Source organism: Dermacentor silvarum, chromosome 11 (genome assembly GCF_013339745.2).
Source record: "Dermacentor silvarum isolate Dsil-2018 chromosome 11, BIME_Dsil_1.4, whole genome shotgun sequence".
Classification (NCBI taxonomy): Eukaryota; Metazoa; Arthropoda; class Arachnida; order Ixodida; family Ixodidae; genus Dermacentor; species Dermacentor silvarum.
Genome location: NC_051164.1, coordinates 19,357,334 through 19,383,069, shown reverse-complemented (window position 1 = coordinate 19,383,069; position 25,736 = coordinate 19,357,334). Strand labels below are relative to the sequence as shown.

The window sequence follows — 25,736 nt, the reverse complement described above, 5'->3', positions numbered from 1 at the left end:
GAGAATTCAAAGTAAAAAGAGGAGGGTTTTGGTTCACTTAAGAATTGCTCCTTAAAAACAGCATCCAATTTATAGCAATTACCTTGATTTTTCTGGATGATCACGTAAGTTGGCAATACTGGGGTGCTCTAACGTAAAGCTATTTCAAACTGTTTTTATTATAATTCTGCAATCAGTCCTCCACAATTGGCGGAAAAATTTTTGGCCAATCCGTATGTTAAGTGCACAACCCGCCATATGAGACCACATGTTCGTTGCAAATGTAATAAATGCTTTTGGGGTGCGCTATCAGCATAACTTGAAACACAGACATGAAATAGCTGATCAGAGCACCTGTTACACATAATTACATGGATGTGCAGTGTGTAATCACTCTGTAGCCAGTTTCTAAGCATGGAGTATTCCCCGCTGCACATTCTGGAGTCTGAATTAAGTCACTGTTACGAATGCAGGTAAACTTGGAAATGAAACAATGCAATAGAGTAGTTTCAGAATTGTTTGTGTTTCGTTTCATGCCAGTAGTAGATGTTCTTGTCATTCAAAGTTCCCTCGAGCTTGAACCAGACTGCAGCTGTAGCGAATGCATGCAGCAATTGCAGTGCGAGTAGTGCCAAGGCATATTGGAGATGGCTTAACAAGCATGGCGGCATTGCTTCCAACACTACTGCGGCCAGTCAGGTGAGCTGAGGTGCACATTCTTATGCATTTATTAGTCGGTCAGGTTTTCCCAAGACCTTAATAAAGCGAATGTGCGTATAAAAATATATTTATTTTACTAATGACTTTAGGCCGGCATGAGATCCGGCAGACATTAAAAAAAAAAAAAAAAAAGAATGCACTGAAGGAAAGAGAAGAGAGATGGAGCAAGTGTACTAAGTCCCAAGCATTGTTAAAGGAAATTAACATCTGTATATACACAGGCACAGATAAGAGCAGAGAACGCAAGTTTTCCAGTTGCACCTCAACTTCAGGAAGGCAAGGAGCACTGGGCACGAATGCCTAGAAAACAAAGCTCCAATATGCAACCATATACGCTCCCCCGTACTTCTCTGCAATGCACGGTAGGTTCGCAAAGGACAAATGAAGAGGTCAAAAAAGTTTAAGGGAAGCGAAGACCACACCTCACATAAGCAGCTTAAGAGGAAATCATTTAGCTTACACAAAATTCGTTCAGAACAGAAACGAGGCTGGACAATATAATAATACTTTTGACAGTAAGAATAATCTCCTCGCAATGCTCAAGACAATGATACATAAAACAAATGTACTATATGTATACATATATATATATTTGTTCTGTGTTATCTAAAGGCACTTGTCACATATGGCGCACCAAACGAAAGAAGGGGGGAAAAAAAAAACGCAGCTTGAGCACACGTGGCTCCAAGTGCAGCATTCCGCAATAAAGGCAATGCACCCAAGCTCGGAAACGGCAAACAAAACTCGCCACTCTCACCAAAACTGAGCTGCAACTGGCAAAAGTTGCGTTTTAAGAACACAGCCTCCGCAGTTAAAAGAACAAACAAAACGAGGAAGATGTCAGTCAGCAAATTGCACTGTCCGCAAAGCGTCCTCATCGAAAATCTCGAACACTGCTGTCGCACCGTCGTTGAAGACAAAGGACAAGCCACCGTCAATGACGAGACAGGCGTCAAACATCCTCGACTTCACTTCAATCCTGCAAAAAAGAAAGTTCTTTGTTAGCACAGTTTCCATAAAAAATTTACGGGACACGTAAGGACCAGTTTCACACCACTCACCTCTTAGGCAAAGCCACGGGGTTTGCTGTTGAAGTCGGTTCCTGGGAGAACAATAAAATATTGGGATTAAGTGATACTATAAAGTTTTAGCTCGTTTTAGTTTATGCCTGCAAATTTTCTAATTTCATCCCACCACTTAGTTCTCTGCCGTCCTCGACTGCACTTTCCTTCTATTGGCACCTATTCTGTAACTAATAAACCACCAGTTATCTGCCTCACATATTACATGGCCTGCCCAGCTCCAATTTTTCCCTTTAACGTCAACTAGAATAATGGTTACCTCTGTTTGCTCTCTAATCCACACACCATTGTCTTCAGTATCTTTTAATGTTATGTTTAATTTTCGCTACATCGCTCGTTGCGTGGCCCTTAACTGCTCCTTAAGCTGCTTTGTTAACCTCCAAGATATCATTCCATATGTTAGTACCGGTAGAATGAAATAACTGTAACAACAGGCGCTACAATAACAACATAAGCGGTAAGCTGCCTGTCATAATTTGGTAATGCCTGCCATTGATCATATTGGTAAGTATCAATGTTTCAAACACTGTGGCTACGGAGGACTACAAATTAGTTTTTGACTTGAGGTTTTTGTGCACCTCAACCTAATCCCATTGGCAATTTTGCATTTTGATATGGAAAAAAAAATAAAAAAGAAAGTTCAGGGGATTTTAAGTGCCAAAATCCCGATATGAATATGAGGCACACCGTAGTGGGGGACTCCGGATTAATCTGACCATCTGGGGTTCCTCAAAGGGGCCCTGCAACACCCCTTGAGTATGGTAAATAAATAATACTATACACGGGAGAATGCTTCCGTGAACACCCGAGACAAATACTATTACTCCATTCCATGCAGAGGGAAAGGCACAATGCCACTGTAAAGATTGGTCACGCTTGCCTGTGACTCTGTCAAACCCTTGCCATCTAAACTGCACATGACGAAACCATGGTGCCCACATAAGACTATTGGCTAGACATGTGAAATAGTCACGAGAAATGTTAACTTTATCAATGGCCACAAAAGTGCATGCAACGCTAACAATGTTCGTGATACTTGACGTATATTAGCAAATTATGAAATACCACTGCGTTCAAAGTGTCTACACGAAATTCAGCTTCGTAATTCCAGTATTCGGCAGTTGTCATCTGCTAGAGTTGTGCCACCTCCTCCGCAGCGCAAGATCATCGCGTTGCTGAAGTTTCACTGACCGCTATTACAGTGTGCTGTCTGCGCATTCCAGTGCGTTTTTTGCTTTGTGTGTAAAATCTGTGCGCACATAGACTCACTTGAATGCAAGTAGACGCACAGCACGAACACAGCATTTGTTATTTTTGCAGCTGTGAAATTTGTGGGAGACGCTCTTCACTAACCTTTTGCTGAAAATGAACGCGAAACAGCGACGTCGGTGTGCTGTTGTTGGCTGCAAAGGCAGCGAGGGTGGAAAAATGCACTACAACGGTTACCGCAGGACGAGCAGATTCGATAAGCCTTGTTTAGGTGGCAGCCTCCGAGTTTAGTTTAGCGGGTCATAGGCTTAGCTAAAACCAGAAGTAGTGGCATGTACGTGAACATCTAAAACAAAATTTAAACTGCGCGCCGTTCAGTGGGTTGAGCGATTCGGCCGCCGTAGCCTCTGCAGCGCAAGCCGTTGAAGGAGCGGGCTCACCGCAGAGGGGATAAAATGCTATCTTTGAATGCTGCTAACTCTGCTTCTACAGTAAACCTTATTACTACGAACACCACTTTAACAAACTTTTCAGATTAACTCTTTCCTTACCGCAACCATTGGGCATCGTTAGCCTGCTATCAATGGTTTGCAACGCTGCTTTTTGCCTCTGTGGACGGTGACATTTCGTCGGACTTTGAGTCTGAAAGCGACGACAACGCAAACCAGCTCGGAACAACGGTTGCCGCAGCCCGGCGCGCCGTGTAGTGCTTGCAGTTAAATTTTTGTAGCGGAATACCTATTCAATGAAAAATTTGGATTTTTCAAAGGTAGTGCCTATTAGACGGCTATACTTTTTGTATATCTCATAATTTTCGTAACATTTTTATCCCACAATCTTGATTTTGGCAATTTATCTTTTTTATGACAAAAATCTCGTTAATGACACTTGTATGCGTGAAAAGTGCATTAATTGTGCTTTTTGTTTATGCATTATATAAAACATTGAGTCAACTTCAGAATAACAATCGTTATTCAGTTTCCGTGTCATGTTAACACCTCGGTACTAGGAACTAATATTAAAAAATCTGGGGATTCTTAGATTTCCGCGTATCCTTTACAGCAGCTCAAACAGTATGCTAGCAGACAAGGTGCAGAAAGCGGACGCCACAGCGCATAGCTCCGGAAAACCTGAGACGGCGCCTGAGAAAACAAACGCGAGAGAGAACATTTTTTCTTTCTTTTTTTAAAATCAATTTGAGTACACAAGTGCTCTTGCATTATGTACCCATCAAAATACGGCCGACCCGACAGGGATAGAACCCCTAGCCTTATGCTCAGCAGTGCAATGCCAGAACCACTAAGCTATGCCACTGCCGCACGTCCACCGCAGCTACAGCCACTGCACGCAGAGTGATTTCGTATTCTGTCCCCACTGAAATGTGGCTGGGGCGACAGAGAATCAAATCTGTGACCCATGCTCAGCACTAGAATGCCACAGATAGTGAACCAGTGCAGTGCATGTCATGTGACACATCTGTTCTGGGCTGAAGTACTATTATTAATTACTGCAGTCGTTAACCATGCAAAATAAAGAGATGTCCCGAATAAAATCCATGTGCTGAATGTTGTGTTGCTCACGGGGACAGATACACCAGACTTCAGAGCATGATATCGTGCACTGGATTAGCATTTGGCAGTCATTTCAGATTGCACACGGGTAAGAGTAAAAATAAGTCTAATTAGTAATAAATTGGCAGTATGCATTGCCTGCAGCAGTGATGGACCAAAATGGCCAATTTTTGCTTCTAGGGGAAAAAAAATAAGCGAGTGCTGGCTGTGTTGTTTAAGGGGCAGACATTTCATCTCCAACACAGCACCAACATTCCTTCAATCTAACAAATTTTTCTTTCTCATTTGGCATTACTGAAGATCATGAATTGCCACATGCTACAGTGCGCACGTAATGGGTAAATTACGGCCACAAAGGTTCCACATACAAAAAACAGTAACGGTCAGACACACTTTGCTCACCGAAAACAACAGGATCCCGTATGGTGTAGGCCATGCGGCAATTGGAGGGGTCGAAGATAAGCGAGTTGTTGAAATTTGTCGTGACGCGCTCGATAAGCTTGGGGTCCCGTGTTGGCAGGTCCACACCAGTCTCAGCAGATACTGCACAGTAGAAAGTGCCAGTGTCATTAACAGGAAACACAAGCGGCGGCAGCTTCAAATTCGTTGCCTTGTTCAACTACTATATAGTTCATATTCAAAACATGGTGACCATGACGTGTTTCCCGCTCCAGCAATCACTTCTCGCACTTGCAGTGCACAAAAGCGTGGCCTTTGAGATTGCCGACGAGGAAAATTACTGCAAACAAAAAGACAACTTGCACGGAAAGAAAAGACAAACGCAAGCGCCTGCAGCGCTTTTCTTTTTTTTTTTTGGGGGGGGGGGGGGGGGGGCTAATTTTGCTCACCAACAATGCAAGTCCAACTAGCCCGACAATTTATTCTTTGAGATTGACTCCTGTTACTCCGAGGGAGCCACCACTGGGGAGGGGGGTTCTGAAACCCACCTATAGTACAGATGTCATACATTCTGACGAGTGTCCAATAGAGAAGAGGAGAGGTGAGCTTCAACTGACTAGTATACATGAGATTTGTCTCGAACAAATACAGGTGGTGTACTTATAAACTCTGGGTGGATTCTGACCACGTTGTTTCCTTAGCTCGGCACAGCTTGGCACACAAGCGTTCTTGCTTTTCTTTGTCGGTGCACCGGCCTGGACAGAATTAAGTGAAGTCGAATTAATGGAAGTCTACTGTATTCCGAAAGCGGTGCTATTCTTGGGATTTCTGTTCAGCAGGCCCATGTCTGCTTCACTAATACTCTACTCCGATTGTGCAACTACTGTAAAATCCCGAGAGATGTCCCCACCCCCAAAAGATAACCCACCCCTGTTTTTGGCACAGTTTTCTAGTTTTTCAATAACACCGATAGATAACCCACCCCTGACAATAGCATAGTCCCTTTCAGTGATAACATCCGCAGAAACGAGGTTAGCTAGCGTGGGAGCTAACCGAACAATGGGCACTGGCTGAACTCTGGCTGCGATAACAGGTCACGCGCAGGATCTATAAAATAGCATGCACTAGTTCCTGTCATTACACATTTCGTCGTGAAGCAGGAACGCAAGGATGCGGCAAAGCTTCACCGTGGAGAAGAAAGCGGAGGTTGTCCGATGGCACCGAAAGGCCGGCAGCAACGCAAGACCACACGCCAATTTGGAATGGGTGGAAACCAAGTGAGGCACTGGAACTCTGCTTATGAAACTCTCCTTCAGGATGCTCACAGAAAAGTTCAAGGGCTCGTTGAACAGCGGTTGACCTGTGTTTTCCGAGGAGCTGGGGCAGTGACGTCTAAGGGGAATCTCAAGAAGCCATCGTGACAAGATGTCTTTGACTTCGTTTCCAAGGCTTGGATGGCCGTGAGCGAGGAAGCTGTCACCCGCTCCTTCCAGTGGTGCGATATATCAACGATATATCAACCGATATATCAACGATATATCACAATATATCACGATATATAAACGATATATCAACGATATATCAACCGCCTTCGATGGATCAGAAAAGGGAAAGCTTCACGAGCGGTGTGCTTTGGCGGTCTCCCTTCTGCTACCCTGCCAACCACGTTGAACACCAATGCGGGAGGAGGTTGTCAATCTTTTGTTTGAAAGTGACAGCGACTGTTCGATCGGCGGTTTTGACAACGAATGAATTCAACGCTAATAAACGCATGTTTATTCTTTGGCTGCTATACATTTGTAAACTTTCTTTTACTGAACACTGAAGTTAGCCCACCTCGTATTTTCACTCGATTTCAGGTGGGTTATCTCTCGGAATTTTATGGTATATGTGCCCTGAAGTGAGCAATTAAAAAGTTAATTAGCACTTTTCATGCAATAAGTAATCTTGCAGTTGAAAATTTTCATGGTACTGAAAAGCGTAGTGCGGGGCAGGACGGGCATTGCGGCGACAATGGCTACGAGATGCTGCCAGAGTAGCGCGCATCGTCTGTATGGAAACAAGGGGCTGCACGAGCGGAGGACTGTCTGTGGCGGCTGCTGTAACATTTCACCCCATCAAAATACAGCTGGTGCAGCCAGAATGGAACTTACAACCTCGTGCTTAGCAGCGCAACACCACATCCGCTAAGCCACCGCAGCCAGAACATGCCCATAAACATAAAAATAAGAATCCCTTTTCCTTTTTTTTTTGTGTGTGTGCGCATATGCGCATGCGTGTGGATGTGTTTCGCATGCATGGACGCTGCCTCAATAGCGGCGGCGTGGCCAGTGTTCTCGGGCATGGCGTGGCAGTGCAGCGACAGGTTGGCGTCAACGTAAGTGAACTCGTTGCTCCAGCTGTTTTAACACGTGTGCAACAAGGTGGACTCGACAAACATGTATTCAAAGAGATGCTAGAAAGTCTGACAAAGATGGATGAGGACCCAGACATAGCGAAGGAGCAAGGCCTTGCTACATCGATGTGGAGCACAATCGTCGGACAACACGACCAGGCGTGGTATGGTCGCAGAAGAGATCAGCGCCCGTTTTCATGCCTTCTTTTTTGGCAAACCTCAAAAAGAAATAAAAAAAAGGAGATGAAGAGAAGACATCCAAAACTTCTTCGGCCCCCCAAAAATAATTTTCAGGTGTGCTTGTGTTTTAATACTTTCATTTCCCTATTTTTTAAACGTTTTTGGGCGATGCGAATTTCAGGCGATATGAATTTTTACGCCCTCCCAAGAGATCCATATCATTGAGATTCTACTGTACACCAGCGTTTTTGAATTTTGCTCGCATTCAAATGTGGCCACTGCAGTCGGGGTGAAACCAGCAACCTAGAGCTTAGCTGCACAACACCATAGGCACTGGCCTACTGCAGCGAGCAAAAAAACAATGCGTTAACAGGAGCCGAATTAACAAAAATCCACTGTTTTCGGTGATAGTTATTGCTCCAGCTGTCATGGCAGCTGGCTGTACAGCCCACTCAGCTCCGGTGACGCACCAATGTCGAGGATCCTCTGTATGCACTGCGGCGTGACCTTGTTGATGTTGAAGGACCACGAGGTGGACCCTGTACCGGAGCAGATGGTCAGGCCCGAGCTCTTGAGCTTCGTCCGTGGTGAACCGTCCACCGAGAGCTCATAGTAGGACACTCTGCAAGCAAAACAAAAAGGGCACAGGCTTCACAGACCAGCTTCAACCTCTTTGCCTGGTTGTCTAATAAAGTCTAAGTGCGATAAGTTCCAATCGCACCCGGCTCGCTGTACGCTTTGGGTGCGAATGAAAGCTTGCAAGGGTGAGCCGAGAAGGATTGTGGCTTGAGGAGCGTAGTATTCCCGTGCGAGCGAGGGGAAAGGGTGGAGGAGAGCGGAGCGAGTTTATGGTAACGCAGCAAAACGCACGTGAGGAGAGGGGTCGGAGATAAGGAGGTAGGTTGGTGAACGTCTCTTTTACAGCGAAGCTGTTAGCCTCTAGTTGGTTGAGATTTTTCGTGTCCGCGTGCACGACCTTTGCTCACCCAAAAATGCGGGTCGATCTTGGAGATCGGGCAAAGAAGCGAAAAGAGCACAGTGTCCTGCTGCTCCAAGAGGCATCACATGATGTCATCAGGCGAGATCGTCACGTGACGATGCCGTTATCATGTAACGTAACGTTTGACGTGATGATATCACGCAACCTGTGGTGTGATGACGTCATCATGCGACGTTTGAGGTGATGACTTAATCACGTTTCGTCATCATGTCAAACGTGACGTTGCCACTTGGTCACATGGGTTTCGGTACCATCGGATGTTAACGCCGGATTTTCCGCTTCATGGGCCATATAATGACTTCATATTTACAACCGCCACTGCAGCAGTTGTAGTGGCGTTCTTCCACAGCTTCTCTGGACATCCACTCTCGCAGGGCCAGGATGGCGAGCCTTTTTTCTAGCACAGCCATGGCTGGGCACGACTGTCATCCTGTCATCACGGCTGAGCACATATTCAGCCCGCACGCGCCACATAGAGTGGCATCATGTGCACTGTCTTCCTAAGCATTTAGCTCTGGACGTTGTGTAATCTCGAGTTTTGGAGACGCGTTGAAAGCAGAGGCAGACCAAACATTCGCTTCCTGCTGCCGGCACTTTTTATGATAGCATCGTCCCTTTGCGGGCAACACTATCAGCCGCGGGGGCAGAGTGGATGCAAAAGCAGTGGCTGGCTTTGCTTTGTACCGCCAATGTGAAGATATCGTCATCAGCGCATGAAACTGTCTCTTTCATCACAGACTCTCAAATTCAACAAAATGAGCTTTTCCCATCCAAATTTGCTTTTTCTGATTGTCCGACATTCAGAAAATGTTGGAGCCCGTAACGTGTAAGAAAAATCCATCTGCGACTGTACTTATGTGCAAAAAAGGTCGAATTTCATATATAAGAAAATTTCGATATAACGAAGCAAATTGCCGATTTTACCAACTTTGTTACATCAAGGTTCAACTGTACATAGCTATACTTTTCCACGGAATTACGAAGGGGATCTTAAAAGGCCCCTAAACCACCCAGAGGTCGAAATTTAGTTGTGGTGTTGCAGTTGTGCACGAGTCTACAACGAACACGTAGCCGCGAGAATTTTTCGAAATGGTGCCGTAACAGCGGAATTGCACGCGTTTAATAATCGAAACACGACCCTCGCTCGTTTCACTCTTTTCTTCGCTACTCTCCTCATCGGCTGATGTCACGTGACATACGTCATCACCAACGTGCTTCTCAAAACACTGTCCACTTCCGGTTAAGGCACGTCCACACTAGCGGCAAATATACCGACAGCGAACCGGCCATCAGTGCCGTAGAACATCCGTGCGAGAGGTGGCCACAGTAGACGGCAGTTCGGCCGACGCACCGCCCGCAGCACGATCAACGCACAATCGACGACCGCGAAGCTGCGCACCTCCACCACCGGCGACGAAAACATCATCTGCAGCTTCTGTTCCAAGCAAAATAATTTCCGCTAGATAAAGCGATGCATGAATTGTACATTTTATGAAAAACGATCATCATCATCATCATCAGCCTATATTTTATGTCTACTGCAGGACGAAGGCCTCTCCCTGCGATCTCCAATTACCCCTGTCTTGCGCTAGCGTATTCCAACTTGCGCCTGCAAATTTCCTAACTTCATCATCCCATCTGGTTTTCTGCCGACCTCGACTGCGCTTCCCTTCTCTTGGTATCCATTCTGTAACCCTAATGGTCCACCGGTTATCCATCCTACGCATTACATGGCCTGCCCAGCTCCATTTCTTCCGCTTAATGTCAACTAGAATATCGGCTATCCCCGTTTGTTCTCTGATCCACTGTCGTTGAAAAAGAAAAGTGTACAATCATTGCATTCTACCGGTGCTAACATATGGGGCAGAAACTTGGAGGTTAACAAAGAAGCTCGAGAACAAGTTACGGACCGCACAAAGAGCGATGGAACGAAAAATCTTAGGACTAACGTTAAGAGACAGGAAGAGAGCGGTGTGGATGAAAAACGATATCCACTGTCAAACGTTAAACATGAACGAGAGCTCCGATACTTGTAGCTCAGCTGCGTGCAGGGCTGCCGAAGGAAGACGACCGGCTCGGCTGTGCTCGCATCGCAGCCGACGGCGCCGCTAATATGAGCAAATTTTTCTTCTTTGTGTACAATTATTGCATAGAGCGATAACGACAAGAAAATATTGCTGCTTGTGAGCGTCGATAATTCATTCCGAAGCGCCATCCGCTTTAGCTTTGAAGTGAACCGGAAAAGCGACGATATTGGCGCCGTCGAGCGAGCAGCGGCGGTGAGGCTGCCGCACAAATGGGTCCCAGTCTCATCCTCTCTACGGCAAGGAAATCTCGCCGTTCGCAAGGAAAACCGCCGTCGAACAGCGGCCAGCGAATGGCAAACGGCCTGCGGTGAGTTACCGTGCCGGTAACGTGGACGGGCCTTATTAGCCGCCACTCAGCGCTTCTCGGCTGCCCGCTGTTGCTGCGGTGCTGGCCCGTGTTCATGCGAAGTGTGCAGCTATGGAACCTCTGTTGCGCGCACGTGTAGAAAGGCCAACACTGTCGCACTCTGTTCGCGCAGCTAATCAGACCGCTAAGCACGACTGTGTTGGAACGCAAGCGATTTGGCACCTTCGTTGCGGGCTGTAATTACCGATTCGCAAGTGCGCACAAGCGAGCGACACGACGAGGAAGAGCAGGGAGCACGCGTACCTGCTAGCAGACTAACCGGAAGTCGTAGGTTCTTGTTCGACCAATGGACATCGTCACCGCCGTTGACATCACCAGATGCACCCTGGGCCGGTATTTTGTAGCGATGCCTTTAAAGTAATAATGCCTTTTCGCGCTTATCGCGCTTTGTCAGTGGTCAGAGCGACGGTTCGCTCGCGTTATCAACGGGATCAGCCGGCCGTGAGCGGTGGATGATAAGACTAGTGTAAAATAAGTCATAAGGCATCGCTACAAAATCGCGGCCCTGGTGACATCGTGACGACCGCTGGGGATACTGGTAAGGCCAGGAGAGGAGGGCGGCATTGTTTTTTTTATTTTGTGGCGCGCCCGCCGTGCGTAGCGCTGCAGCGTTTGGCATCATTCATCGTGACGCCATTCTGAACTCAATGCGCGTGTTTACTGTTCAAAAAATATCCGAGATGGTTTAGGGGCCTTTAAAGCTGTTCGATATAGACAATAATTCGATATATCCGAGTTTTATATGTCTGGGTTTGACTGCATTCTCCGACTCACCGTGACGAGAGCGACTCGCCGACAAACACCTCGTTGAGGGATCGTACGGGGAGCATGTGCACGGCATCGCCCGCCGAGGAGTGCTGCGGACCACCGTCGTCGGCGGTCGGCTTGCGGTGCTGCTCCTGCCAGCAGTCGAGGAAGCGGTACTCTGGGTACTGCAGCTGTTGGTCATGAAGCTCGACCGGTGGGTCGAATGCATGCTCCCCTTTGAGAGTCACGCGCAGCCGCTGCCGCCACATCCACCTGCGAGGGAACCACAGTCTCAGACACTGGGGCACGAACGAATGGGCCCATTCTATGCTCTTGCGTTAGCCCTTTATGGATAGGTGTTGCCTACAAACAACACATGAAATGACAGTCACCTCCCGTTAATTCAAACCCTGAGGGAACACAAGGTTTGATTGAATTATCTGAAAGATAGAATTAACAATGGCAAAATGAAAGAATTCCGAGCTTTTTTTTTTTTATTGCTTGAAGTTGTAATGTCTTTCTGCTTCTTGCTCTTGAAGGACGACGTAACACAAAACAAACAGGAACAGATGGCTCCACAAGTGAAAGGAGCGTCGGCCATTAAAAAATAATAAACAGCTTGAAGCCTTGGGAAGCAGTAGTGCCGTCTGCTGAATTCTGGTGGTTTTCATGTGTGATGGGGCGTCGAATTGACCAAAGTAGCATGCTTTTGCGTTCCAACTAAACAAGGTTTCGTTCTACAGCAATGTGCAATTTCTCGTATTTGGTCGCCCACATGCATCGGTGCACACGTGGAGCTCCTCAGCATTTCCGGTATCAGACTGAACGTTGTGAAACAAGTTGGGCTACCTCAGTAGCGGCGCTGTTGCATGCATGCATACTTACACCATCAAAAAAAGAAAAGCTTACCAGCCAAGATTATGCGCTTCATCTGGAGGATTGCAAGGTGCACCAAAGCAATGAGACAATTTATTCTGAGCAATTACGACAAGAATGGCCAAAAATTTGAAAAATGAGAGCGACAGCATCCTTACTGAAATTTCCCCGTCAGTAGCCGTTTCAGCGCGAGTGGGAAGTTCTCCGTGTAGTGGCCGGGGAGACAGAGGTACCCGACAGACCTGCAAAAGAAATCATTCGCACTTCCAAGGCACTTGTTTGGATCTACGTGAAGCAAAGCTATAGGAAAGCGGTTAATTAAAAGTGTCAACTTCACGAGAGAATGCATTTCGCACCACTGTTACAGGATTTTTCGTACATTGCGGCCGATGCCTAACTCAACGCGCATGCCCAGCCTATCGCGAAACACTCATTTTGCAACACATGCACCGTCACAATAAAGCGGTTTGAATTATCACAATTTCATTGCATGTTTATGACAAAGTCGGCAAGCTTGGCAAGCTTGCACTTACCGGAAGTTTTATTTCCGAAGTCGGTCAGCCTGGATTTCTTACGCTTCACGGCAAGCAAAGGTGTTACGAGAGTCTAACAGTCCGTTAAAAGAGCCATCGCAATGTCATTGTTGTGGGCTCTGATAACTTTTAGGGTGAGGTCAAAAGGATCCATTACTTTCAAAGCAGTCACCGGAGTCAGTGTGCCTAGCGGCTTGTCATTTTCCCCAGACGGCGAGACGTTAGCATCTTGACAACAGCAGCTGCGGCGCGGCTGCTCGGGCGCTATCTTGAAAGCAATCTGCGACGTGGGCAAAGTGCAACTAGTGCCGGTAGTGTCGTGTGCGCTGTGCTTTCGACGTTTAGTTCGCGGTGAAGCGAGAGACGGCACGAAGGTCAATTCGCTCGCTGCTATTGCCGTGCCTTCTCACTCCAGCGTGTTGACAATGAGTTTCCGCGGCCATCGAACGAGATGGTTCATGTTTACCTGTGACACCGTGCTCGGTAATTTAGTTTATGTTTACAAGTTTATACGGCCAATAAAACTACTATCTTTAGTTCGTATAGCTGTCTACTAAATTGCTATCGCAATCGATGCTCGCAATCGATAATCGAAATGCGAGATTTTTTCCTTCCGCTGTCTGCCTCAGCGATCTTATCCTGTTGATGACCCTCAGAATGCTAATGAGCACACAATCCTTTTTATTTTTTTCCACATTGGACTTGATTCACATCGATGCCGAATAGAACCACGACTGATTGCTGTGAGAAATCATCAATCGCCTGAAAACATCGCTTAATGACACATCCGTCCACAAATTTTATTTTAGGATGGCATCCTATAGACCTTTTCATCGGACAAGGAGGAAAGGGCGCGACGAGCCTTTTCTCCTTTCTGGCTTGTGCGAGCCGGCGCGGCGCGGCTTGAATGTGTTGCCGGTTGTGCGCTGCGGAACGATTCGGAGGTGTTTTAGCTAGTTCTGAGTGCAATTTACAGGATGTCAGTTCTTACGAGGTCGTCGAACAACCACTGTGTAGCCTTTAGGTGCAGCAGTGGCCACAGTATCTGGGAAATTCTCTTGGATGTGCAAAAATGCAATGCGCATCATCAGCCGCGGTGTGTGTATGTGTTGTGAACTATGTTGGATGTATCAGTTTTCACTCGAAGAGTTGTAAAACATTTGCATCACCAACCGGCATCGTTCTCACGCATTTTAAGTCTCATCATCATCATCAGCCTATATTTTATGTCCACTGCAGGACGAAGGCCTCTCCCTGCGATCTCCAATTACCCCTGTCTTGCGCTAACGTATTCCAACTTGCACCTGCAAATTTCCTAACTTCATCATCCCATCTGGTTTTCTGCTGACCTCGACTGCGCTTCCCTTCTCTTGGTATCCATTGGGTAACCCTAATGGTCCACCGGTTATCCATCCTACGCATTACATGGCCAGCCCAGCTCCATTTCTTGCGCTTAATGTCAACTAGAATATCGGCTATCCCCGTTTGTTCTCTGATCCACACCGCTCTCTTCCTGTCTCTTAACGTTAGTCCTAAGATTTTTCGTTCCATCGCTCTTTGCTACGGCCCTTAACTTGTTCTCGAGCTTCTTTGTTAACCTCCAAGTTTCTGCCCCATATGTTAGCACCAGTAGAATGCAATGATTGTACACTTTTCTTTTCAGCGACAGTGGTAAGCTCCCAGTCAGGATTTGGCAATGCCTGCCGTATGCACTCCAACCAAATTTTATTCTTCTGTAAATTTCTTTCTCATGATCAGGGTCCCCTGTGAGTAATTGACCTAGGTAAACGTACTCCTTTACAGACTCTAGAGGCTGATTGGCGATCCTGAATCCTACTAGACTTCAAACACCCCCGCTGCTACCTGCTGGTAATCTTCAGTCAATCGACATACCCACGGACCCATTTTTTCGCATTGGACAAGACATTCACGGCGCTTCTCCCATATCCACCTTGGGAAACAAATGGATAGCCGTGGCTACTGATTATGCCATACACCACACAATTGCTCGAGCCCTGTCGACGAGTTGCGCAATTGATGTCGCAAACTTCCTTTTACACGACACGAGAAAGATTTAGCGTGTCCGGTAATCCGGTAAACGCAAGCAGACTGGCCGTTTTACTGGATGAGCGGAGGCACAAACATGAACGGCCTGCACAGTGCAGCGACATGGTGGCGCAGAGCTTAACCAGTCAAACACAGAGCTACTATTGCTGTAACAAAGTGTAAAAAATTTTAAACATTTAAAAAGACAGCTTGTTCACGATCACGCTGCTGCTGAAAATTTACACTAGCAGCGAAGTAGAATACACTGGTTACTTTGTAAGAATTCATACTTGATTTAAAGCGCAAAAAAAAAAAAAAAGAGGACACAAGAAAGGAAGACCAGACAGGATGAGCGCTAGTTCAAACTTTCTCGCGTCCTCATTTTTCTTGCGCTTTAAGTCAAGTGTGTATTATAATACCAACAAATCGGTTTATTTTTTGGTTATGCAGAAGGGGAAATATTACACAGATAATGGCAAACACCCTCTTGGTAGTATGATCCTGACCATCCTACCTGACGTCTGTGACATGGCGGGATAGAAACGTGGAAACATACTGGTACATCAGTGACACTGAAAGGGATAAAGCTATTTCAGATGTCGCTGTGGCAGGGAGTCTGAAAAATCGGACGTCTACTGTAATGTTACATCCAAGGACAAGTCCTCATGATTGAATGTAACACTTTTTTGTGCCATATTAAAGTCGAAACAGCTGTTTATATGCTGTTTCAGCAGAGAATGAACCACTGTGACAGCTAGAACTGTACTAGTCAAGTGCACGCCTCAAGGTGTCCTGGCTCTCCAAGAACAATGCCAATCCGAAGCCACTACCTCCCAGCATCGCCATGCACACAACAGTGTGGCACCAGTTTTCCCTGTAGGTAATACTGTAAGAAACTCTATGCACGAGACGGCTGCATCTGCTACTAACCTGGAAGGATCACTGTTGATGCCTATGATGGGTTTGTCGCGCGTGTGGACCTTGCTGGCCGCCATGAGGAATGTGCCATCGCCCCCTGTCGTGAAGATGACGTCTGCCCAGTCGATGTTGCTGTCTGTGTAGTCAAACCGGTCCACGAGGCGTGTCTCAATGCCATTCTCCCTGTGACCACAAACACTTCATGTTCACAAAAGCCCACCTCTAAAACCGTCATAAAAAGAAAATTAAAAAAAGAAAGAAAGCTTTATGGTGGGACATTGTCCTGAGTGCTGGTTTAATATGTACAATGGCGTCTTCAGTTTTCTCTACTCAAACTTTAACCTCAAAAACGTCTTCTTGACACGTCTTCTTGACAGCAAGAAAGTGTAACAAAAAGCAAGCATGTCAATATGAGTGGTGGAGTCTAGATGTAAAATGGCCTCAGTATTACGCCCATGCACCGACTACAATGCTAACTTCCTTGCAATTCACAATTACATCACTCGGCTCACCAGACGACACCTTCAGTGTCGACGTCAAGTGGTGCCTGTAACCTCAAAGGGCATTCTTGATCCAAGTCACCAGCACAATATGAACAGAACCCAAAATGAACACGCAGACACAGCAAACAGTTCTGATTATGAGGCACGCCACAGTAGAGGGCTACGGATTAATTTTGACCACCTGGGGTTCTTTAACGTGCACTACAACGCAAGCACACAAGCGTTTTTGCATTTCGCCTCCATCGAAATGTGGCCGTCGCGGCTCGGATTCAATCCTGCTATCTCGTGCTCAGCAGTGCAATGCCATAGCTGACTAAGCCACCACGGCGGGTCGCAAACACTGGTGTGTCCTTTGTGTCACTGTCAATGCTAGTGTCACTTGGGGCCTTGTTTATATCACACTGGTAACACGAATCACGGATATAGCAAGCAACTAGCCCATCTGACGGCATCAGTCTCTTTGCCTTTAGGCAAAGTGTAGGGCATTCCTACACATTTCTGAACAAGATGAAAACCAGACCTGCTTGTAACGACAAACACACCGGAATGTAATTACATCAACAAAGCACCTAAGCTGCAGTGCAGAACGAGCCAATAGTGTTGACTGACAAGCCAAGGTAAACAAACCCAATCACTACCTCGCACGCACTGAACGTCTGTCCCCCACTTGCCATTATCAGCACTCAGTGACAGCACTTGTCGCAAGTGCCACGGATTCAGATGAAGGACGTGTCAATCATGCTAGCACCGCGTAACAATTGGTGATGCATGTGTACATTGACAGCGGTGCAGCTGTGCAGGCTTTGGTAAAAAGTAAATGCAAGCATGAATGAACCTTAAAGGCATGCTTCCTACACTGCCATTCCTTATTACTTCTTTTCTATCATATTTTTTATTATAATCTGAACATGGCAATTCCTCAATGCACCTAGTAAGGAAATGCTCCATTAGTCTCTTATTATACATTATTTATGGATTGAAGCTTTCATACAAGCCATGTATTCTTGCATACATAGCCCCAAATGAAGAGGCCTTGACACAGAAATGATGCCCACCTGATCTATAAATTTAAGGTGCAGTGTTGGGATGGTTGATTAGCAGTCGGGTACCTCTGACAATTCGCCTATTTCTGTTGTCTTGTCTTCTGCACTGTCAGAATTTTGTGCTGAAAAAGCTTTCTGATATTGCTCAAATAAGCACCTTATTTCCTAGCCGGATTTCCAACAGATAATATACTTCACATCATAGACCACAGGAGACATGATGCTTGTGTCATAGCTCATTCTAGAATAAATTCATAAAGGTTGGCAGATACGAGAAGTTTGCTGGGTGTAGGGCCTAACCTGTACGCCCAGTTATAAAATCAGTAATGTAGAATGTGTCGTGACAATGATGCAATCACAAATGAGGCATGCGGGAATTATGAAGGCTCATATTTTCCTGCGCTTCTACGTGTACCACCTAGGCGAGGAGGGCAGATGCCTTCTACCTCTTTTCCCATGTGGGGATCCACACGACTTTGCCCGTGGTGTCGTAGTCTGCTTGAAACTGGTCGCAAAGGTACACCTGCGGAGCCCCTCGGATGTCACATTTATGTGAGTATATAATCCCCGTTTCAAGTGATAAAATTTTCATTTTATACAATCACAGTTTCAAGCAACAAGCGGCACTAAGCACTTGTCCTCGTAATTACTCATTCCCCTGTCTTGTTTCGCAATAAACAACTAATCACAATGATAGCAGCGAGTACAATCGTTTGTCGTAGAAATGAGATATACAGGCCAAGTGCATTGTTTAATTATACCACTATCACAGTACATTCCAGAACAATCGGTCGCACACCACTATTCACGTCGCATGTTCTCATTAAACATGATTCCTTCGCCATAGAATCCGTGACAACATTCAAGAATTTTCAGACACACTAGGTGTGTCTTGTGCTGAGCAAAACCTTTGTAAGAGTGGTTAGACCGTGAAATGTGGTCAGCAGTAAAAGAAACAATACACACATTTCTCTAGTAAGGCATGAGACACGCCGGTGCCAGCATCTTCTTTAGGTATTACTCCATCAAATGTGATTGTGACAACTGGAAAAGCCATTGTAGCACAAATAAAACGAACAAAAAGAACACAAAACCAGACACCACGGTCACTACACTCACACAAGTGATTTATCTCCTAATAGACTGGAACAAAACTTACAATAAAATGTGCATGCATGCAGGTTCATCACAGTAAAGAAAAAGTATTTTAAAAAAATATACGCACAGAAGTACTGCTAATGAAATCCGTGCCTTTTTTTCTGACATGAAAGGCTTCCAAAGCTTGTGTGCAGTAGTTTCATTGCTTCTGCCCAGAAACTTAATTTCGTGAACCAGCGTTTGCACTTGCAAGCCATGCAATGTGAAGGCAGATGTCCATTGCCTTTATTCCTAACCCTTTGAGGGTCGAATTTTTTTGGCAAATGCGACCCCCCCAGGGTCGATTTTTTTTATTGCTGATTTAAATTCTTCGAAAGAACGTATTTCGAAAAAAAAAAGATGGTCAATTTTTTTACAGTGACCTGAAAGGGTTAATTGAAAGTTTGTGCTCTGGTCTTGCATTCTGTGTTTGATATGCTTTACAATGGTTTCAACATGTACATGGTTCAACATGTACCAACCAACTAGCCAAAGTAGAAGTTATCTTAGAAATGTCACAATGTAGACCCCAAGTATGGTGGTTTGCCTTGTGAAGGGGCAAGCATTCTTTACAGGTGGCATGGACACAGTTAAGCCAACTCTTAACGATGCTGCATGGCTCCAGGCTCATTACAGATTATGTTCCACATGAAAGCCTGCATACTTATATATCACTCAATTTTTCCCAATAAGAGTGAATAAAAGTGGATTGAAGACAAGTGGAAGTAACACTGCATGACTTTTAATTATGTGTTCCCTTTACACCCACGGGTAACGCGATGAAAGACTGAATTTTGTTTATTTGTTTGCCAAAAATGCTTAAACGTAACGTTTCGATTGAAACCAGCCTCTATTTCCTCTATTTTACATGTAAGCAAAACATATGAATGCTCTCATTAGAGTGAATCGGCTGCTATAGGATTCATTGCGTTGAGAAAAATATCACAGTGACTTTTGAGAACAAGTTTACATTATATATATATATATATACACATACATATATATATATATATTTTTTTTGCAGGAACTCGAGTATCACAACATTAAAAAGAACAACTTATGCAGATCTAAGGCATATGTTGGAATCTCTGAAGCAAAGCTTTCGTGAAGTGGTTGATTCAATGTTATAAAACTACATGTGATGCGCACAAGTGCCTTTACTGTCATCCTATGCAATGTGCAATCTCATGCAATGTTGGTGTTTTACGCACTACACCATTTGTAAGCTATGAGAAAATGTAAACAGCGAATTCACACTGCGAGATGCAGTGATGCCACGAGAACAAAGGCGATGTTTGTCGAGTGGAAGAATGGTGAAACGAGAGGTGCACAGAGAGAAGTACGGTGCGAAATACAGTAGTTAAGGTTGACTATTATTCGCCAAATTCATTCCTGCGTCCAGCCTGCACTGGTGCACACGCACCTGCCACGTGAAAGAGCTACTTGGCATTGGCAAGAGAGAAGTATGCACTCAATTGTTTCTTAAAGGTTGCAGCGTCGAACTCTTGTGCCGAGAGTGAGGTTCGATCCCACCATTGGACACGTGTCAGCTCTATGTGGGTTATGCAGCTAGACAACAGCAACAGCAGCTGCCACAGGCAACGAAGGTTTGCAGAGAAAGCTTTGCTTTAAAACATAATGCTCACAGCTCAAACTGCAACTGAGGAATCTCTTGACATAAAACAAGTGTTTGATGTCTCTGTAAGGGTAGCACGACAATCTAGCTTGCTTCAGTGTTTGCCTTTTAGGATGTGAGCATAACCGGCAGTGCTGTGCTGCGCAGAGACACGTGTAGTTGGGGACTTGCCTGAGAGTGTTGACCACGAGCTCCCGGTTCTTGGTGTGGATCTTGTGGTGGTGGACAAGGCTGTTGTAGTCCGAGCCCCGGGACTCCAGCTTTGCCGAAGATGGTGACAGCACGAGGAGGAGGGCGAGAAAGAGAGAGAGAGGACAACAGACTAAACTTGTAGAGCACAGACAGGGAGGGCGACCTAACCAGACCCATTCTCATGCCACGCAAAAGACAATGCGAGACAAAAAGGAAAATAATAGGGTGTGAGGCTGGACACTATACTATTGCTATACGAGGGTGAGTGAGCATATGAGGTGGGGGGGGGGGTGAGCATTTTTTCTTCTTTTTTATTCCAAGACGCGGCGGCACTATCGCGGAAGCGTGCACACTGTAACAAAACTAGGTGGGATGATACGATAGTGAGGACCATACAAAGAGTACATTTGCCATTTCTCCCTTCTGAAAAACTGTAAATAAACTGGCGTGTTTATTTTATAATAACCTAGCAAAAAAAAAAAAAAGAAGCACAGAAAAGGTTAAGCATGTAGGCACAACTATCAACGAGTAAGTAATTTCCGAGGACAGACAGTGAACTTTATTTTAATTTCCGAGGAGCTTATATATATATATATATATATATATATATATATATATATATATATATATAGCTAACCACTGATCACAGCAGTTGTCTGCTCCAGTCAATCCAGTGGTGGATGGACTTGAGTGATTGGAGATATCACCTTTGTCTTAATCTTAACTGGGCTGACAATTACGATAGATGCAAAGTTCAATGATGCTGCTTGTGCACACCGGCAACAATTTGACATTTCACAAGCATGGCATGCAAGTATTCGTCATGATATTTACAAACAAAAGAGAAAACAGACGATGAGTAGCGAGTGTTTCTGAAAGCTGCTGCGACAAAACTACTGCGACAAGCTGTACATCCCCCCCCAATGGTTCCGTCAAATTCAATAAGTTCTTGCTTACAAGGACAAGCAATGACTGTGTTATCGTATCTTTTCTAATGCAGGTTGTTATGCCTTCCATGGAACACATAATGAAAAGTCCTTGTCTAAAAAGAAAGGTCATGCAACCAGCTCTACAACAATAATATTGACCATAAGTTGTACTAATAAAAGCCGCCAGCTATTGCAAGGTAGTTTTCAATGCTTATACTACCATGCAATATGTGGGTGTGCATATTATAGAAGGCAGTATTGATACATAAAAACACAGTGACATTCGTAAGCCTCTGTAAACACATTTTTCTTTCTCTGGCTTAATAATAATAAAAAAAAACTAGTCCAACAGCTCGCATCAACCATTTTCTCTTGCTTGCAAAGGGCTCAATCATATTAATTAAATCATGATACTGAGCAAACACTGTATGTTCAATAAGTCCAATCATGCTTGCATTAGTTAATGTAGCAAGATGGCAAGCAACCAATGCCTTACACATGAGGCCAGTAACATTTGTCTAAGCTCTGAAGGCTTACTCGATGGTTTCACCACAAAAAGGTGGCGAGATAACTACAGGATGTCAGTTATGTTATTGGTAAAGCTTTGCGCACTAGTGCACTAGGCAGGCTGTCTTTTGAACACAGAGAACGACGACCACATCAGACTAAATTTTCAGAACTGTTCCGCCATCTTTATTTGAGCTATTCGACCTACCAAGCACCCATCCCCTTGACACCCTCTCTTTTTCGCATTCTCTGGAAATTTTGGGCATGCAGTCGCTCGGCGGTGTCAAGGAACACCGAAAAGTGGTACCAAATAAGCTACTGTTGGAAGATTATTTTAAAAATGTGCACTAATCTGCCACAAGAAGCTTCGTTAACAGCAGAGAAAATAAAAGCCCAGGTTTTCCCCTTATGAACATTGCATCCAAGCCACAACAGCGGTACACCAGTGTGATGTCATCAATTTCTATGCATTTTTTCGTGTTCGAGGTGCTTGCATGCCAAGAAAGCTGTCAAAGCTTGCTAGGCTGAGTGCTTGTTTCCAGTAGAAAGCAGTGCCATCGTTGCGTATGTTAAACGATTAGCCAGTTCCGAGCAGATTCTGTCAAAATCCATAACGTCACGGGTAGCTATAGTGTAGGAACTGCAAGGTGGTGTAGCCCGCTGTCTTTCCTTTCCCATTGTTTTCACGCTTGCCAAGCCTCTGCTGACAGCAAGGGCGACATCTTTTCCTACCGCCCCCACCCCATTTTTTTTTATGCGATGGCATTATAAGCGGATCTCACAAACTTTGTAGGTATCCATCTGGCGATAAATGCGGGCCGATATCCCGAAAGCAGTGTAGTCTAACACAGCATTTCAAAGTGCTAGCTGTAACGTGGGAAGAATGCAAGGCAGGCATACGACGCGCACAAGAGAGGCATGCGTGTGATTGTGGCCTAATGGCAAGAGTATTGGGCTGCTGTGCTGGAAGAAAGAGGTTTCATCCCACCCTCAGTCACACATTTCTTTATAGCATTATAGGCAGACTTCACAATCTCTGGAGGTATCTAAAAGAAAAAGCATGGTGTGTCGAGTGTTAATGAGCAGTGCTTTCACAGTGTGAACAAATGTGCGAGTATTCAAGAGACATGAGGTATAGGGGGAGACATCACTGATTAATGAAAGTCTGCATGACACACCCATGTGCAGCTGTCGAGATGTCACAATCATCACACTCTAAGTACGCTATCGTATACTTTAAGAGTTAGCAGTGCTAAGCCCTGTCCTAGTCTCTCTCTCTCACTTTTTTTTTTTACTATTCCAGACGTCTTAATATCCTCCTCATTCCTTAACACAGCTCAGTGACAATCACTTTTCAAGTTCACTCTTATTACTAACTGGTTTGTTATGAATGTGAAAAAGATATTTTTCTGTAAATACCATGGTTAGATGCAGTAATCAGCACCTGCTTGCACATGGAGAAAGTTATCTCCTCACGATTGTCATAAAAGCTGCTTTTCCCGGCGTAAACACAATACGAATGTGTCTGACTGTGTGGTGCTTTGCACACTGGCGCTCCATCCCGGACTTCTACATCAACTCGCTGTATTCAAAACACACTTCGTGGGTGCTTTTTGCCGTCTGTGATGGCACAACAATCTAGATCAAATTAGCGTCAACTTTCGCTAAGGCTGATGGCAAGAATATGACTAAGCCATTTCCATACAGTTCTGTGTGCGTGTGACTTTAAATCTGAGAGGAATATTTTATGTAATTGCTTCTTGGTTCAGTTTGAAAAGGATTGAAGGCAATTTGCATTATGATGTACAAGGGGTCACAAGAGCATATTCACCACCCTTTGAGATAACGACACTTGAAGTGTTGGTCACGCACACTTTTAGAACTCTTCCTTTGTTCAGACGGCGGCTCTAACAGGGCATCGTAGCTTTGCCTTTTTGTTTTTCTAGAGCAGGTGAGAGCCGCCATCAGGGTGGTGTGATGTCGCTGGAATTCACCTTATCTTTCGTCACGTATGTACGACCTCTAGGCGAGCACAAGGCGGCATCACAGTTTGGCATTTTCCGAAGACCATCTCTAACTGGCAAGAAACATGTGTTCAGCTTCAGAGAATGCAGAAAGATGACAAAAAAAAAAAAAGAAAGAAAAGAAAGTTCTGTTTGTCTTATATTTTTGTGGGCAATTTTTTTTTTTTTTTTTTTTAGCTAGAATCTTTCAAGCTGCAGAAAGCAGACATACAGGCTCCGCTATGTTATGGTGCGACCGATCCACGAGTCTCCCAACATCCATCAGTTACACGAAAACTACGTTTAAGAGCGTACGTAGTACAGCGTACAAACTCGGTAGTAGATGAGAGTCTACGCCCAAGGCTTTGCGAAACAAGTAACTTTTTTCGGCTGTTGACGCAGATTGAAATGAAAGCGGAGACTTTGTGTCGAATGTGCACAAGTTTCCAGGTCACTCAACGTCAAGCGCCACAGCCCCTCCGGGGTCTTCTCGTCTCCGACACAGCAGAGCGTGGCCTTTGATACGGCAGAAACTGCGCTGGATCGCGCGTGATGTCGCGGTCAATTATTTCGGCGAGCGCGTCGTACTAACACCACCACCGCCGCTGCTGCCTGCCTACGCGAAGCGCGTCGTCGTCGGCCCCCAGCGGTTCCTCGTGCCCCACCAGCGTCGTTTTATCAGCGCCATAAGGGCAGAGAACACTCACATCTTGCACCAGCTGCTCCTCGGTCAGGTGCGCGTGCCGTCGCTTCTCGAACTCGTAGCGCGAGAACTTGGTGAGCACCAGCGCACGCCGGGGCCGAAACACGGGCTCCTCCTCGGCGCTGCCGAACTCCGCAGCAGCGGCCGTGCTGCTCGTCGAGAAATGCATGGCAGCTGCCGGCGCGACACCCAGACGGCAAGCGGGGTAGTAGGCCGCCGACCGGATCGGGGCCAACAGCAGCAGCAGATTACCGGTCCGGGCGGTCCCGCCGCGATGCCTCACGGACGCCGACGACGAACTGGCATGGCTGCTCGCGTAGTTTCTGCGCAGGGCCGCTCTCCAGATCTGCTTCATCGCACGCTCGCCGCCGCGCTTACATGTTTCGGCCTGCGACCGCAGCCGGTCACACCACCGCCCGGTCACTGCGCCTCCGTTGAGGAGCGTGTCGTCAGATGATAGCGAGGCAGCGCTGGGCCGGTTCACGGCCACCGCACGGTGCAGGAATCTGCAGGCGCAGTAGCGCATCCCCGACTCTGAGGCAGCGCCGGCGTCGCTACGAAGTTCGGGCACTTCAAAAACATTAAAGGGCGCCGAATGGAATTTTAATCTTAAAGGAACGCAGAGCCTGGGCGTGCAAGCGACGCTACCGTCGTGAAATGAACAGGGAAACTGCGGCCACGGCATCGACGACCAAATCAATCATCGACGTGCTGAATTGTTTTCGCGTCAGTCGTTTCGCATGAGCTATCTATCTCAAATAAAGCAAAATTGTCATAATAAAACTCAAATTATGTCTAAACTTACAAATAGACACCTATAAAATTGTTTTATTGGTGCAAATTGTAGAATATTCTAAAATGTTTTTTTTTCACATCAGTTACTTTTATTGTTGTACAATCTTTTACAAAATTACGTGAACCCATTCACAAACACAACAAGTAACTTATTTAAACGAGTTAGTTATGACATTCAT

General features: G+C 45.6%; 1 protein-coding gene across 1 annotated transcript; it reads right to left on the bottom strand.

Annotated features, from left to right (window-relative positions):
• Positions 1-748: 748 nt before the first annotated feature.
• LOC119433740 (NAD kinase 2, mitochondrial) lies at positions 749-25,416 on the bottom strand. Its single transcript, XM_049658966.1, has 9 exons — positions 24,767-25,416; positions 20,596-20,688; positions 16,122-16,288; positions 12,771-12,854; positions 11,764-12,009; positions 8,006-8,157; positions 4,964-5,104; positions 1,754-1,801; positions 749-1,670 (listed from the first exon to the last, which is right to left on the bottom strand). The coding sequence occupies exons 1-8, from the start codon at positions 25,286-25,288 to the stop codon at positions 1,764-1,766; spliced, it is 1,443 nt and encodes a 480-aa protein (XP_049514923.1). The 5' UTR covers positions 25,289-25,416; the 3' UTR covers positions 749-1,670; positions 1,754-1,763.
• Positions 25,417-25,736: the final 320 nt, after the last annotated feature.

Coding starts and splice junctions, on each gene's coding strand:
- LOC119433740 (XM_049658966.1), bottom strand. CDS start 25,288: ATGCGCTACTGCGCCTGCAGATTCCTGCACCGTGCGGTGGCCGTGAAC. Junction 20,689..24,766: donor AGGAGCAGCTGGTGCAAGAT/GTGAGTGTTCTC, acceptor TCTTCGGCAAAG/CTGGAGTCCCGGGGCTCGGA. Junction 16,289..20,595: donor TGGTCAACACTCTCAGGCAA/GTCCCCAACTAC, acceptor GGTCACAGGGAG/AATGGCATTGAGACACGCCT.